A 16,607-nucleotide genomic window follows, 5' to 3' on the forward strand; every position below is an offset into this window, starting at 1 on the left:
TGTTTGTCAAGACTTTTCCTCGGAGAAAGATAAATAAAAGTATTTCGTTTTCTCTTCATATTTCTAACATGCCATTGCTTACAGGGAAGAATGTAGACATTATACATCCCAAAAAATGAAAATTAACCACTCCATGAAATAATATTTTGTTTTCCTAGTGGCCACACAAAATTACAGACCCTTAACAAGAAAACAGACGAAAGGTAACAGTTTGAATAAATGTCTGAGAGTTACACAGAACACACGAGAGTAGGAAGGGAAGCCAGTTCTTCCCGTTTCAAATTCTGACCAAAGCAGCCATGGTCCAGACTGAATTCTGTACTGATATCACATGTCATTAACAGCAGATCAAAGGCAGCCATTTCAAATGTGGTAGATACCACTTGCAAAACAACCTGAACATGCTGAAAATATTTAATATGAAATATAAAGAGCTAGTGGGCTTTCCCAGTTCACAATCAGGTGTTTAGAAATTCCTTCGGGAGCTCTGCCTGCCTGGCTGCACTCAGAAATATAGTGCTGCACACTGACTTATGTACACATTGTCATTTTTTAAAGAAAACACTATAAGCCCTCTGAAAATAAGTAAGAACACCAAAGCAAATTACATCAGTTTAAAGAGCCACCAAGCTTACTTACACAAAGCCTCGAAAGTGATTGAGGTCATCATTAGGACTTTCGCATTCTATTCTACCAGAAAATTTTTCTGGATCAATTTCAGAGACCTGAAGTTATTTAAAAAAAGAAAAAAGAAAAAAAAAAAAAGAAAGAGAAAGTAAACAAACAAAAAAAAACAATTGAGACCAAATATGATAGAACTTGGAAACTTCATAAATTTGTAGGTTTAGACATCACTGTCAAACCATTTAACTCAACATTTAAAGTTGCTAATGATGTTGATGATCTACATGCAACCCAGACTTATACAGGATTTCCTAGTAAATATCAAACACTAGCAAGTATCAGCTGAGATACTGGTATCTTAGGATCACTTGCTGCTTTGGCTGTGGAACACAAAATGGCAAAATGTATGGTTTGATAATACAATATAGGAATGTGGTGTATAGACAAAGTGGAAATGGAGAGCTGGCAAATCCTTTTGTCAGATTGGACTCCTGGGCTGCCTGGAAGAAAAGGACAGCACTTTCCCTTCCATTAAATATGAGGATACTGTACTTATGACAGAACTCAGTCATTGGCCATGAAAGGCTGAGAAAGAACTGAATGGTGCAGTCCTGTGACCAGTCCTACAACATAAGCGGAATCACTGCTCACACTGATTTAGTGCTAATGGTTTATCAGCTTCCTCACACCAATAAATGTGTGATTTAGCTAATCATAAGAGGTGTGAGGGAAAAGGAAATTAATTCCTTCTTAATGGAGTGAACTAAAAGCAGCAGGGCAATGTCAGTTTGTTCATTAAAAAAAATTGTTATCCTTAGGGAAAAGGTCCTCAATTTTTTTGTCTTTTTCTCTAGGAAAGCGAAGATGGTCGGATACACTCTTCTATGCCTTGTTGTATGTTGCTAGCTGTTGTTTATAAGCCTTTGGCAGTACCTTCTTAATTTCTTTCACTGAGGTACATACAGAAAAAAAAAAAAAGAATAAATTACGCTATTTTAAGTTGACAAAAAATTAACTACGAGAGTTTCAGCTTCTCTTTTAGGCTCTAATGTTGCCTTGCCTTCCCAAAGGAGCCCCAAGGGCAAAAACAAGTGCCCTATTGATGACGTTCGTACTTGTGTTTGTTCAGTCATAAAAATGCAGAACGTAATATTTTTACATTATGTTACAACCTTATAGTCTTTGTCTTCGAATGTTCTTTAATTTGATTTACGTTCTTCCTATTCTTTTGAGCTTGAGAAACTAAGAAGAGAGATAGTCATACCCTGTCTACATACACAGCACTCCCACAGTCTTAATCAGACTGAGTTCGAGAGGACAAAGCCTCTGTCTGGAGCTGAGCTGTCAGGACACCAGAAGGCTGTGAAGTTAACTACTCTACTATCGGAAACTGTGCAGTCCTGACAGGACACCAACATGGCCTTTTTTTTTTTCCTGGGAAGACAAAAATGAGCAGTCTTTTATGGTGAAGAAATTGTCACTTTTTGGGACAGCATGACTACCTCATTCTAAAATTGAGAAAAAAAGAATGGGAGAAAGAAAATCAGCTTTCTTTATGGTTAACAGATGCATTTGATATTACCCTGCTTGTTAAGTAACAAACAAATCTAAATGAACAGCAAGGTACTTCTTCTCACCTCCTCACCACAATTCAGAGGCATTTCAGGTAATTTTATCTCCAGTCTGTTAACAGCACATTCTTATGGACAACACTGAATCTTCCTGCTGATGTTGTCAGTGCAGTGCTTCCACTCAGTTACCAGGTGTGCTGAAGACTGCACTAATTTCTGACCACCACTGTGAAAACTATAAGATGATGATGTTCAGTCTTGACAGGTATAGATTAAAAAAATTGTAAGAGTTCCAAAGACTTTATAAATCCTTGAAGGTCTAGATTAGGAGCTAAAAATACATTTGAAAATACAATGAAAAAGAAGTCTTCTATTCTTCTCTCTGTTTTTACATGGCACTGAACTCCCTTAAAAAAAAAATTCTTCTAATTTCACAGCCACTAAATGGTATGTGTTATACATGACGACTGGACATTTACCTGAAAAGTTAGTTTTACTTCACTTGAAATAGAGCTCTCTTTCTCTGGGTTGAGTGAGCAGACAAAGATTTGCTCCAAAATAACAACAAAAAAATTAAAACTATATCATCTATTTATTCTATTTTCAGATGGGGATTGCTGAACAGTAGGCAATATAGAGGACTAAGGTTTTTATTGTTGACTGTCACATCAACTTTCTTAAACCACTTGAAATGCAAAATTATCACCTGCTCTGAATATCCTCTCACCACCTGCCTCTGTTTTAGATTGGTTTCTCCATCAAGACCTGCAGTTTCAATGTAACAGATCCCATCTGGGTCACTGGAATATAACAGCACCATGTCAGCAGGAATAATTTCATTACATGAAAGCCGGATGAAGTCTCCAACATTGACATTTTTCCAGTGTTCATCTACGTATGTCTTCTCTTTTCTGAAATGGATATAAAAACATTAGAACAATTTAAAAAAAAAAAAAAAAAAAAAAAAAAACACCCCAAACTGAAAGTTCAAAGAAACAGATTGTACCTAGGAAATGACTCCAATACTGAACTTCTACTTTCAAGTCATTAAGAATTTTGATGAGAGAGTCTAACATCTCAAGGTGACAGTAACAAAGAATCTGTGGTGCTACGGGACATGATCTAGCAGTGGTTGTTAGAGTTAGGGTAGTATGGTTAGGTTCAGAATGAACTTGATGATCTTGAAGGTCTTTTCCAACCTAAGCAATTCTATGATTCTTTGATCAGCTCTGAGGTCCCAGACCTGTTTTGCTGGGAATTACATTCCTGTTACCCTCTCATAATTATGTTAGCCCAATTCAAAACTCAGCCCCTTAATTCCTATACTTTCATTATTCCAGTTTACCAGTGAGCAAAGAATATTCAGCAACTGCTTTACTAATGCTCCAAGCATAAATACTTGTATTTATGGCTTTTAAATATTTTCCCATAGTTTTTGAACGTAAGGTACAAAGAACCTACAATACTCGAGAGAGAAAGTTGAAATTCCTTATTATTATGAAAAATACAGGGATGATATACAGAAGTTTGTGCCTTCTTCAACTTTCTATTTCTATCTGCTCTCCCGTATTCAACAGAGACAAAGAATAATCCTTTTTATTTAATTACAGCAATTTATTGCAAGCACAGTCAGGTTTAGACTGAATAGGCTGGGAGGTAGCAAGCAACAAGGAGCTGACTGGAGGTATACAGTAGTAGGCCACTGAAATGGCGTTGCTGATACAAACACTGTACGTGTCTGGATGCAGTACATTTTTGGTATTGTTACTATCCTTGTATAGCAGAAATGCTAAATTACAGCTTGAAACAGTGATTGAGCACCTGGTGGGAAGGCAGGGCCAACCCAGAAGAGCCCAAGTGCATGCAATGTTCCTGAGTGACTGGAAATGGTGGAGTCAGGATTCATCCCCTCCCAGACCTCACTTAAGGGTTGGCAGTGGAGGCAAGGGTATCTTGCTGGAAATTCCTATGTATATGACACCTTTTGAAGGTAAGTGGATTCTTTCCTATGTTTCTGTGTCCACAGTTGCTGTGTTTGAGCACATCCTCATCTGCTGCAGCCTAGGACTTTGCTTCTATGCTGTCACTGCCATATTTTCCATTGTGTTATGCCTTGGTAGTTGGCAGGTTTTAATAGCTTTCACAGGCTAATCCTAGAGCTATGTTTAAAGTGAGGAGAATGTACTCTTCACAGTCTTGGAAGCATCTTCATGTTGTACATCCTTTTCTAAATCTCACTCTGGCTTACCTAGCTGAAAAGTGCAGTTGCAACCAGGAAGCTGGAAAGTGCACCTAGCTTCCACAGTACAGACTTAAGATAACAAACTTTACAAAATGGCAATTCTGTGCAGACTGATCTACCAGTTCTAATCAAAGTACTAAGTTGGTAAAATGCTCTTGATGACAAAGAAAATATCAGAAAAACATTTATTGTGTCAAGCTTTGCACCCATACCTTTCAGATCTCTGTTGCCTGACAGTATCCTTTCAAAAATCCTTTTCTCCAATGAGATGGCACAAAGTCCACATAATTAACCAATATATTGATAACAGTATCTCTAGTGAAAATAAGCAGAAGCTGATGTAAAATTAAACCAACCTCAGCCAAATATACGCTTGTCCTTGAGATGCTGTTACTAGCGATTCTGTAAGCATGGAAAACCATATCTACACTTTTTTTGTGTTTAGCCAATTCTCCCCACTAAGAGGCAAAGTGAGTCCAAAGAGACAACACTGACTGGAACAGAATGTTCTGGTCACTCCGCAACAGCACTCTTTTACTGCTTCCCCTAGGTGCGATGGAAAGGATTTGGGAACACCTGATAGCAGCAAGAAAAAATTACTTTCACAGTTTGCTTGCATCTAGAAGAGTTACAGTAAGGATGGTGAACGAAAGGCAAAGTTCATAAACAAAGCAATGACATCACTGTGTAGTAAGATAAAATCTCAGCTTAAAAGCTGTAGATTTTGGGTCTGATTGCTACAGGCATTTTTCAAAGTGATTAAGACTTAGATTTTGATAAACTATACAAAACTATTTGGAGATAAAGATTTAGTAACAAAGCAGCACTTCTATTTACCCTTGAAGTACTCATTTACTAGAGCTTAGTAAAGGAGAAAAACACTACTACTTATGCATCTTTAGATTTTTTTTGTAACTACTATGTATTTCATTGAGAACTGTAAAAACATCTCCACTGCGGATGTTGAGATTAGCCCTCAGCAGACAGCAACAGTTTCTCTTCATAATCGCCATCTATTAAATAAATGTGGAATTGAAAGTATGCAATGCTTCTTCTGTTATTTTTACTTGATATACCTACTTTCCCAGAAAATGTAGCCTCCATTTCTGCATACTATAAGCTAAGTACAGTAATTCTGATACATCCAGTGGGTGAATTCCAGGCTTAGGAATAAAACTATAAAAAGCAGCAAGCCAAAACTCTGAAACTATGGATGTCACTCATTTGTTATAAGCCAGAAAAAATAAGAGGGAAAATACCAAGTCCAATTTATCCAAAAGATGTAAAAAACTAGTACATAGCTGCTTGGATAGATATATCAAGGCACTAAAGCAGGCCTGTTTTGTCATGGACAAGAAAGAATGGTGAAACCAGTTTCTATTACAAACGTTTTATAAAAGCAGTAAGGGATTGTTGCTTAAAAAAAGTTAATTCTACCAAACCAAGCCTCGTTTTTTTTTAAATCAGGCTATATAATATAGAATAATTCATAATAAAGAAGTTCAGAAAGAAAAGTGAAAAGCACTAGCAATAGGCACAGGAAGACATTTTTACAGATTACTAATACAGAAACTAATTATTATACTTGTTTGGGGAAGGAATCAAGATAGAAAAGATCAGAAATTAATTCCCTTTCATTAATATTGGTGAGACTGCAAGTAACAAACAGTGGTCATTAATGTGTATGGATGCCTCTGTCTTCTGGCAGTGAATTATTTCAGAGTATACTGCAATTCATATCAGAAATGGTCTGACTTGTCCCTCAAATCTTCTCTGCAAACATGAAAAAGAAAAATCATTTATCTTCCCAACTCAACTACTTTATTGTTTTAAGCTCAAATTTTTATACTCTGAATAAAATGTTTGTGAGAAAGCTGCTATATCAGGTATTTGTGTTTGCAGCACATGAAGCTGTGTGCTCAATGTGCTGGCAGGGAACAGTGATGTGTGGTGTCTCTCAGGTGTCTGTATTCAGATCAGTGCTGTTTAATACCTTCGTTGTCAACAGAAATATTGAGATTGAGAGGACTCCTCAGCAAGTTTGAAGATAGCACCAAACTGAGTGGTGTGGCTGACATGTAAATGAAAGGAAAGGATGCTATCCAGAGACATGTGATAAGGTGTGAGAAGTGGGCCTGTTAGAAACTCATGAAGTTCAATAAGGCCAAGTGCAAAGTCCTGCACCTGGACTAGGCAATCTAAAACATCAGTACAGACTGGCTGATGCATGGACTGGGAGCAGTCCTTGAAGAGGGACTTGGCAGGTACAGGTTGATGATAAACTTGCAGCCCAGTAAGCCAATCATATCCCAGGCTGTATCAAAAGAAGTGTAGCTAGGAGGTCAAGCGAAGTGTTTCTCCCACTCTATCTACCCTTGTGAGATCCCACCTATAGTACTGCATTGGAAAATGGAAATTACATTAGGAGTACAGAGTTACAACACTGACAGCTTTCATGACTTTCACCACTATAATGATGAAATAGTAATCACTGAATTTCAATGATGCCAAAACAATTTTAAGATATTAAGAATAATACTAAAACTTCCTTGGTTAATGCAGTGCAGACTCACATATGAATGCTCTGGCATCCACAAAAGAACATTTTTTTCAGCAATTTTTATGCTAGTTTGATATTTTTTTTAGCTAAACAAATGATCAAGACTCAACTACACAACTTCCTGAGTGTATGGGAACTGTTGATCATGGCCTGAACCTCTGATTGATCACCTGAGGCAAGCAATGAGTCAGCCACAGGAGCACAGGCAATTCACCTGTGCGACTGGAGAGGTTGAACCAGGTGGAGCCTGGCTCCACCTCTCCTAGATCCCATTTAAGTGTTGACTGCAACTGAGGAAGGATCTCTTTCTGGAGATTGTTCCTTGGGGAGTTTACTGCAGGCCTACAGTGCTGGTATTTCCATTTATTTTGATTATCTTTCCACTGTGATAATTTTACTAAACCTCTGTACACCTATTAATTGTACAGTGAGCAATTTGATCTAGTAAGGCATGCTTTGGGCAGGGTATGAGACTAGAGGGATGACTTCCAGAGACCCCTTCCAACCTAAGTTATTCTCTCTCTCTATGTGTGTTCAGAGAGTAAACCAGAAGAATCAATTTAATAACAGTTATCAGAAAGAATGTTGTCTCTTACCGGCTATACACTTTGGTTATTAAGTTGTTTATCTGTTTATCCATTTTATATTTTGAGTAGTCTTCCAGACCATCCTTCAGGGCGATTATTGTCAAAACCGCTATCAGAGGTAGCATTGTAATTTCTTTTTGGAAAGCCTCCACCAGGGGAACCCAGTTTAAAACAACCAGAAATAGGAAATACAAATTGGCAACTCTGAAATAAAGAGCAAACATAAGAATTAGCTGTGCTATCAGCCATTCTAATTTGCCTGCTCCATGCTGTATAGAGACTACTTAAGTAAGAAAGAACTGTAGTATGAGCTAAGAAAAATCAAAGAACTAAGTATCTGTGACTCCATTTTCCTCTCTTCAGTCAAATACATTAGTTGGCTGAATGGTTAATTAATACTCATGATAAGAAGGTGCAGCAAGCAAGAATTTTACTGTAATTCCAACCCTGCCTTCCAGGCATGTGTCTTCTAGTGAGGCTGTGGTGAACCTGTAGATAAGACATTTTTAAGTGAGCCATTCTTTATAAACCTGCAGTTCTCCAAGCAGGAAGATTTGCAGGGAATTAATTGAAAATTCTACTTCAGATTACTGAAGTGCTCCAATAGTAAATAATATTTTAATCTAAAGAGAAGAGTGAGTGGAAATAACAAAAGTTTTGAAGAAAGGATTAGTCCAAGGCTGATATTCAGTCTTTAGACAAATAACGCAGACCTTTTCAGAAGTGATAGGAAGGTTGGAAAAACATATATTAGTAAATAAAAAAAAAGAAGATTCCACTTTAGAAGAATTTCCACAAACAAAAATAGTTAATTACCTGTGAAATTGTTCAAATAAATTGCGTGGTATAAAATTCAGTAAAGTATATTTAGTAGTCCGTATTTTGTTGTTCATATACAGTTTTGATACCTTTTCATACTCTTCCTTAAAATGTCCCAAGCAGGGTATCACTATCCTATGTTTGCCAATAGTTTTTTTTGCTTGATAGCACTTGTTACTTGAGTTGCTGCTACTGCCTTCTTCTCTGCCTTCTGTAGACATCAGTTGCTGCCAACGATACCGGGTCCAGTGGATGGGATCTGCCATTGCACCCTACGTGCTTTATAATCCAAGGAATGTCCTCTACCTAGAGAGGTTAAAATACAGCAAGTTAAGCAATAATTCTGTAAAGGCTTATTTAACTAAAAAGTTCCAGATACAGTTCTGAATAAGTCCAAGGAAAAGACCATTCCCAGATTTTGATCAGGAAAAGAACATTTAATGATGTCAGGTTCCTCTTCAAAGGCTGTATTTAATCAAATTTTATCCTACTTTTCAGCATCCTGCAGTTTGATTAGTCTGTTTAAAATGCACAATAGCTTTTTCATTGTTTATTAAAAAACAAATCTGATTCCAGTATTGTCACTGAGATCATACAAATCTATCTTTTCTATCTTTTCCAGTAGATCAGTTTTGTTTTGTTTTGCTATACTTTAAATAACAGGAAAAATATCAACACAGTTTAAATTTATACTAATTTCTTAATTTGTGTGTAAAGCACGCACCAAACTGGTACTCGAAAAATCCAAATGAAAATGCTATGAAGAAGTATATAATGACTACTGCAAAATAAGTGATGCTTTGTAATTTTATACGTGAAATTAGATCTGGATAAAATGCCTTCTTTAGAGAAAGAAAGCAAGCTTTTGATTTGATGGATTCTTCAATCTTCCAGAAGTTCCTTCTTAGGTCGGCATACTGCTCAGTCATTTTTACTAATCTCATTGCCAGTATACAATATAATAGTGATGCCTAATACAGACTTAGGAGTCTATAGGTTCCCTGAGTTCCATAGCAAAAAAAGAGAATCCAGCAATTAAGAGCTGTTCTGGGGCTGTACTACTGCTTCCTGTATCTAACACAAGATTTGTTCGCATTAGTAAATTTTAAATATCCCCTACACTGGATTATCAGGGAGCACCTCAACAAGATTACTTCTTGTCCTGTTAACTCTCTGTCTCTTCCAAGCATCCACTGTTAGAAGGTATGTCAATTAACCATGCTTTTGCTTGACATAATAATCTTCACCCCAAAGCAGTAACTTAACATAGCTCTGCAGACTGTTATAATGTAAAATATTTTCAGTGAAAACCTATTTAAGTTTACAACATAACATTTCTCAAGATGCCATATGAGCCAGGAGTTTGTAAGCAAGATATATTTGTAGAGAACAATCATGCTTGCTTTCATATAAGACTAAACATAACCATTTCACACTGGTAACTTCTGTGACTAGAAGAAGCAACAAATAAATAAACTCTTTGATAAAGTAAACTCAGAAGGAATGTGGGAATGCAAAGTCTTTAAATGGCAAATCCTGTTCACTCTTAAAATTACATAGGCAAAAGCACCTTTAAAAGCTGAGGAATCAAGTTATCAGTAACATGCAAACAAAGACTGGAAGTCGAGGGTTAGGAAAAACAAAAAAGAAAAGCTGACATCTCAAAACCTCTTAAACATGGAAAGCAAGCTTTGTTTTTAAAAAATACATGTATTACTTTTTGTAGCATGTGATACCTGGTCACCTTTGCTTAACAAATAAAGGTAAGAAAAAATATGAACTAGATATCTTAAAGTAGCAGTGTGTTAGGACAGAATTCCTCATCACTGGATCTGGAGTCATAGGTTTGAACTGTACATGCAGTAGTGCTGAAGGGCAGCCACCTCTCACTGCACACACATCCCTGACACAGCTTCAAAACCTCTGCCCCACCCTTCCTCATCCTCCTTTTCAGAGGCAGAACTTCAAAGGAAGCAAGAAACCTGAGATTCAACAGCACTTTCTGTATAGATCCATCAATAGCTCTGGTACTTCTTTTTTTTTTTTTTTTTTTAAGAAAATTTTGAAGGAGATTGTATGGACAATAACTAAAACAAAAACACCACTGCACCGTGTTGGAAACTATAGGAGATCACTCACTGCCTCTCCTATAGTCAAAAAGGTGAATCAGGCAATTAAACTGCATCTCAAGGAATAAAAAAAAGCACTGGGATCTTATACTCTGTCACAACACCCTCTGACTCACCTGGGATTTGACTGAGTTAGTATTTGCAAATGTTTTTTTAAGTATTTGCATTTCCATTTTAAAACAGGATTTATAAGACTGAAAACTTCTGAATCTCTTTTGATTTTTTTTTCCTTATGTTGCATGTTTTTCTTTCTCCTTGAATTCTGATATAAAGTAATGAGCACCTTTTCTTTGGCCAGCTCTAAGTTCAGAAAAGATTCATCAACTTCATGTGAGATACTACTGAAAAGGATGAAGTTGCTGAAGATTATTTTAAACAATTTTTAGCAGGAAATCCCTTCTCAAAACATGATTTGACCTTCCCATCCTGTCATTTTTTTATTCTTCCGTTCTCTAGCCTAACTCAAAGCATTAATGTAAAATTGTGGGTATTTCTTTATATGCTAGTGTAAGACACAGAAAAATTTAGAAGTACGTGAGAACAACATAAACCTGAAGCAGTATTTGAATTATTTTTAAAAATTTTCTTAAAGTCTAGAAGATTCTTTGTGTGTTCAAAATAAGGAAGCTTAAATGATCAAATCTCATGTTTGAGGCCAGTTTCATAAAAGCTAGGTTTTGTTCTCATGAGTCAAAAGCTTGAAAATCAGAATGCTGCTTGGTCTTGCTAAATAGCAACACTGGTGTAAAGATAGAACATGTATATCTTAAATGCAAAAAGACGACTTTCTGTAGTGTTAACATCACATGATGATGAAATGTGGAAGAGAACTGACACTGGGCATGTTCTCTGCTTTCTGTCCACCTCAGTTCCCTTATGTACTCCGACTCTTTCCTCTTTTTATAAAAAAAGTGCTTTTGAGATACCCTACTTGAAAACTGGAAGGGCTACAAATGGTTAACACACAAGAACTGATTGTCAAATTTTTACAAGAACAGGGCACAATAGTGTCCTTTTTACCAAAAGACGGATCAACACTATATATTATTCATATTTCATCATCCTATAGTACAGCAAAAAGCCTTTAATAACTCTCTGCTATACAGTGCTGTAAAAGACCCTACTTGTAAATGGTCCATACCTTAAATTAAGCATTTTGAATCTTAAAGCCCAGCATAAATATTCTCTTCCACTTCTTGTTCCAAAAACTTGCTTTCTTTTGCAATCACCTGCCTACTTCCTCTCCTGTAAACTCTTTCAGCTTCCAGTTCTGTGAGGTATCAATTCCTCAGCTCCAGTTACGTTACAGCATAGCCTTTGGCAAACTGCTTGGCAACCACTGTCCAGCCTCCTTTCTGGAGATAATCATCCAAACTTGCTTAATGCTTTAGCCAATATACACAGTGTTCTGGTACTGCACCTTACTATTATGCTGTGGTTGTTTGCTTCCATGTCATATGGAGTACCCTATCATTTACTACAGCTTCTCTTGGCCACTTCCTCTCTTCTGACAACAACCTTCTTTTGCCCTCATCTCCATATAGTTACCCCTTGTTCTTCTTTCAGCAAATTTTTTTAAACACCCCCAGTAAATGATGTACTTCATAAGACTGTTTCTCAGACCTCTGGCACATGCGTGTGTGTACTGTGCTTGCTTCCACACTGTTCTGGTGCAGCCTTTAGGCATAACGTGCAGGAGGCCTTAGCATCCTCCAGGTGCTCTTCCAGTCATTCAAGTTTTGGCAAACAGAAAAGCAGTCAATAAAATTGCATCACCTTAACTGGAAAAAATTCTACAAAACCTATAAAGAAAGAGATTCAGGCAATACACCTCTGTGGCAACCACTTTTCCTAGCTCCTTACCTGAATGCTTCAGGATGTCCTGTGGGTCTGAGGTTCCAGGACAGAGCTCATGCTACACAAATCTATGGGGGAGTGGAACTCCCGGGATCCATGTAAAGTCCCATTTAAATCTATTTGCACGTGTAGCTGCATGGGGTCACTACCACTTGTTTCACTACATTACAACTAGAGTAATATTGAGGCTAGCTGCTAGAAATCAAGACAGCATATGAATCCTGAACAGTTCATATGCTACTAAACCACAAGGAAGTTTTAAAAGATCCATGACATAAAGAATAATCTGCACTCTGAAAAAAATAATTCTGTTCTTCTAAGATTTGCTACCTTCTCTATAATAAGCAGTATCAAAAATTTGTAACACATCTTTGTAAGCTGAAATGAAAACTGCAGGGACACTTTAACGTGCTGAATGAATCTGAGAGTTGTACTGCCAATTTATGAGACAAATACTCAACAAACTGCAGGAATTAAAATTTCAATTCTAAGAGAATGTTTTGAGTTAAAATCACAAAGTGCTGAGAAAGAGTGGAAGGCAGTTGTTACTATGAGAAGTGAACCACTGAGGCAGCACCTTGCCATACAATCTGAATTACAAAGTCTGACTTAGCGTGAGGAACACAAATGCTGCAGGCCTTGAAATGCCTCACCTTGGAAACTTCTTGCTTGGAAGTTAAGCCAGCCATCAGTGGCTTTTCTCAAATCAATAACAATCAGCAGGATGCATTAAAAACCGGGAAGTGCCTGGGCCCTGACACAAGGTCAATCACAAGGCAATTTAATAGAAAACCACAAGGCAGCAGTGCTGATTAACATGCTATAAAATGGGAGCAATACATGAAATAGGAATAATCTCCTCCACATTGGGTAAAGTTACAGGGTATGAATTAGACCCTGCACCTACAGCCATGACTGAATCATACGCTCCTCAATTTCAGGTTTAAAACTCAGGGATGAAATCATTTATTTCAGCTACTGGCAATCAGTTTCACGATAAAACTGAACGACTGCCAGAGAGCTATGGCTTGTGCAAGCCTTTTATATCCTCTTTTCTGTTCATGAGCAAAGTTCTGCTTTATGCTCTGTTCTCATGTGTCACATCGGTATCTCAAAACTGCAAAATGAAACTTTTCAGGTTAATCCTTACTCTTTCGTGACTGTCTTGTCTTGTAAATCTTAAACTTACGGTTATGCAACACCTAACCACTGCAGATGCTTTCATTTATGTGAAATTCACAATACTAATTTTACATAAGAGTAAGGTGTGGATCACATTAGAAAAGCTATGCTGGTGTTCATGATGCAAAAGGATGTGAGTTAGTACTCAGAAGGCTCCCAGAGTTATAGTAAATGGTTCTGAAGGAAATAAATCCGTATTAGTGGTACTGCTGTTTCTTAACCATGCTGATTTCTTTAAAGAGCCTGAAATCTGCTGCATGGAAGATATAATTATTCATCCTAATTTGTAGCAAAAGTAACTGTTACAGAACCAAATGGCACTCAAATTCCCAAAATTCTAAGCTTGGTCTTCAACTAGCAACTTGTCCTGTTTTCCTTTTTTTAAGACATCTATGTTGGCAGCTCTTCAAGAGTTACAATCTCTGAGGAGCTCCCAGGTTTAATCCTCTAGGGTTCTTCAAAGGATATGGAGAAGGATGTCATACACATGGTTACAAAAAGAGTATCTCTCATATCCACAGCTCATTTTCAGTGAATAGATTTGACTATTTTGTCTTAAAGACTTCCTATTTCTAAACAGAGATCAGATAATACTGGGAGACAGAAATGTGGATGTCACAGGTGTGAGCATAAACTGAGCTACTTAATTTAAATGTTAACAGCATAGAGCCACAAAAGTAGAGATTTCCACAAAGGCTTTCCAGCGCTATGCAGGCTTACATGGTTCATGTCAAGGCTTGTACCAGTGCAGCTTCATCAGTTTTCAGCCTGCCACACTGAAACTACCTTAATCATACTGCAGTCATATGTATCAGAAGTTCATCTTAAGTAAGAACAAGTTATATACAGCCTTCTGATTCTTAGAAGCTGAAACAACAGCTGCAACAGATGTGATACACTTGTATATTTCAAAAGGATGGCAATACTACAGCTAGCAGTACCTCCATTGTCAGAAGTGCTATATTAATTCTGTGTATGTGTGTTTAAGATTAGGCTCAGATCTTGCTTTAATCACTACAGAGCTTGCAACCCTATAAAAAATGCCTCTTGAGGGGATATTTCAAGCCTGAAAGGGAGAGAGATCATATAGCAATTCGAGGCTCAACTACAACTGTACATCTTAAAAGATTTTAATATTAAAAATTAAGTCAGAAGATACATGAGCATAGGAAAGAATGCACTGGGTTAAGAACGCTCCAATAATGGCTCTAGTGAGTTCAACACTTCTAAACACATTAAAGCATAAGACACTGAAGATGCAATTCTGTCACTAGCTGAACCAAGCTAAATGTTACCACTACAAGGAGCATCCCATCTACTGCTCCTGGTTTTGTCCCCTTCTTTGTAATGCATCTGTTACTGAATCTGCACTGAAGCTAGTTCAGCTCATTGTTCCATAAGACCACTCGCCAAGCCAAAGACGACAAAATTATTAGATGAATTTCCCGATTGAGCTTCCCGAATCCAGCTTACACAGGGAGGTGGGATGGAAATGTCAGACAAGAGTGTCTTTGAGTACTTATGTAGAGCACTCAGCTCTAATTTTGGTCTAGTTTGCATTAGAGAAACATATCAATTGTGGACATTGGTTTAGAAATCCAGATCACCTAGAGCAGTGGCAATTAACAAAAGAATGCAATGCTAGTCTGTCCGTGCTAGCTTTTGCTGCTGATAATATTTGTCCACAGACTGACTGTAAAGGCTCAGCATCAGATTTTGGGGCACGCAAAGGTATTAAGAGAACTAAGTTCCACTCTGACTTTTGGGATGTTACTCAGTGCTCCTCTGCAGCAATTCATCACTTACCAAAACAGGGATAATGATATTTCTGCTGCTTTATAGTGAAGATGCGAAGGTACACATTTTTAAATCAGAGCTTTCTCAATCCTATAGTTGTTATGGAGACAAGTATACCCAAATTATTTCAGTACAAAAATAAGAGTTATTTTAATATTTTTAAAATATGAAACATTTTTTTTTTTCTTCTTCGTTTGCAGAATTTCTGAGAGAACAACTTCCTTTCAGGAGCTCTGATTTCTCTTTCACATCCTTCTGAGCTTTTCTCCACTACTAAGCCCGGTAGTTATGGCTGTGGCCCTATCTTGTATCTCACCGCGTGCACGTCTCACCCCTTCGGATGTCCAGGAAGCTCCAGGGATTGTGCCACTGATACGACCTTGCCATACAGCATTACACCCTTTCCCTCAGTCACCACCACGAACTATTACAAAGTCCCACCCAAAAGCTATTGCTTGTGGACCGGAGGTCCTAACTACCATCTTTTTCCCCGGTCTGCTTCCAGCAAAACGCAGTCAGGGAGTTTACCATTCAAGGTAAGGCTTCCTTCCCGTTACAGCTCCGCGAGCAGCACACAGGCTAACTGACGGCTCGCGGCCCGGCAGACCTCCCGCAGCACCGGCTGCGGCGCCCCCGCTCCGCGCCGCGCTTCCGCCGGTCCTTTGTCCCCGCGACCGTCTCGGGAGGCGCGTGCTGTACCACAGCCGCCCTGCGAAGCAGCGCACGCCCCTCCCGCAGCCGCCGGACGGCCGTACGCCGCAGCACGTCAACCTCCCGTCGGGCGCCCCCACCCCAACGCCGGCCCGTCGCGGCGGCCTTACCGGTGTCGCCGCGCGCATCCCAGCGGGACGGCCGCGACCCTCGGCGCGCGCCGATCTCCCTCCGTCTCCGCCGCCGCGCCCCGCCCGTGCAGGCCGCCCCGCCTCGACCCGCCGCGGGGCCGGCTCTCCTCAGCGCTCTTTGCCGCTTTTCTCGCCGGCCCTTACCTGCGCCGCCACTTTGCTCGTTGCCGTGAGAGCCAGGCCTCGCTGCGTGAGCCACTTCCCCCGCTTTTCAGTTGCAAGCTGCAGCAAAGGGCTGTGTGCTTTCCTCCTGTTCTGAGCAGCCATGCTCAGGAACTGAGCTCTGTAAGTGGGAAAAAGAATACAAAAAGAGCTGCTCTTAACAATCTCTGTAGCGCTGGCAATCCCAAAATGTTAGCCATCATTTACAGGCTGTTTTTAACCCGAGGCCCGAGCA

The 16,607-nt window shown here is 38.7% G+C and overlaps 1 protein-coding gene across 1 annotated transcript in view; it reads right to left on the minus strand.

The window, feature by feature from the left end:
• ATP10D (ATPase phospholipid transporting 10D (putative)) overlaps positions 1-16,339 on the minus strand; it is a 36,858-nt gene extending 20,519 nt beyond the window's left edge. Inside the window, 5 exon segments of the mRNA XM_090139475.1 lie at positions 640-725; positions 2,902-3,106; positions 7,594-7,788; positions 8,401-8,709; positions 16,190-16,339. Coding sequence (XP_089995601.1) covers positions 640-725; positions 2,902-3,106; positions 7,594-7,788; positions 8,401-8,669 — 755 coding nt within the window. The 5' untranslated portion in view covers positions 8,670-8,709; positions 16,190-16,339.
• Positions 16,340-16,607: the final 268 nt, after the last annotated feature.

This window comes from Phasianus colchicus, chromosome 4 (genome assembly GCF_987193195.1).
Source record: "Phasianus colchicus chromosome 4, bPhaCol1.hap1.1, whole genome shotgun sequence".
In the NCBI taxonomy this organism is placed as follows: domain Eukaryota; kingdom Metazoa; phylum Chordata; class Aves; order Galliformes; family Phasianidae; genus Phasianus; species Phasianus colchicus.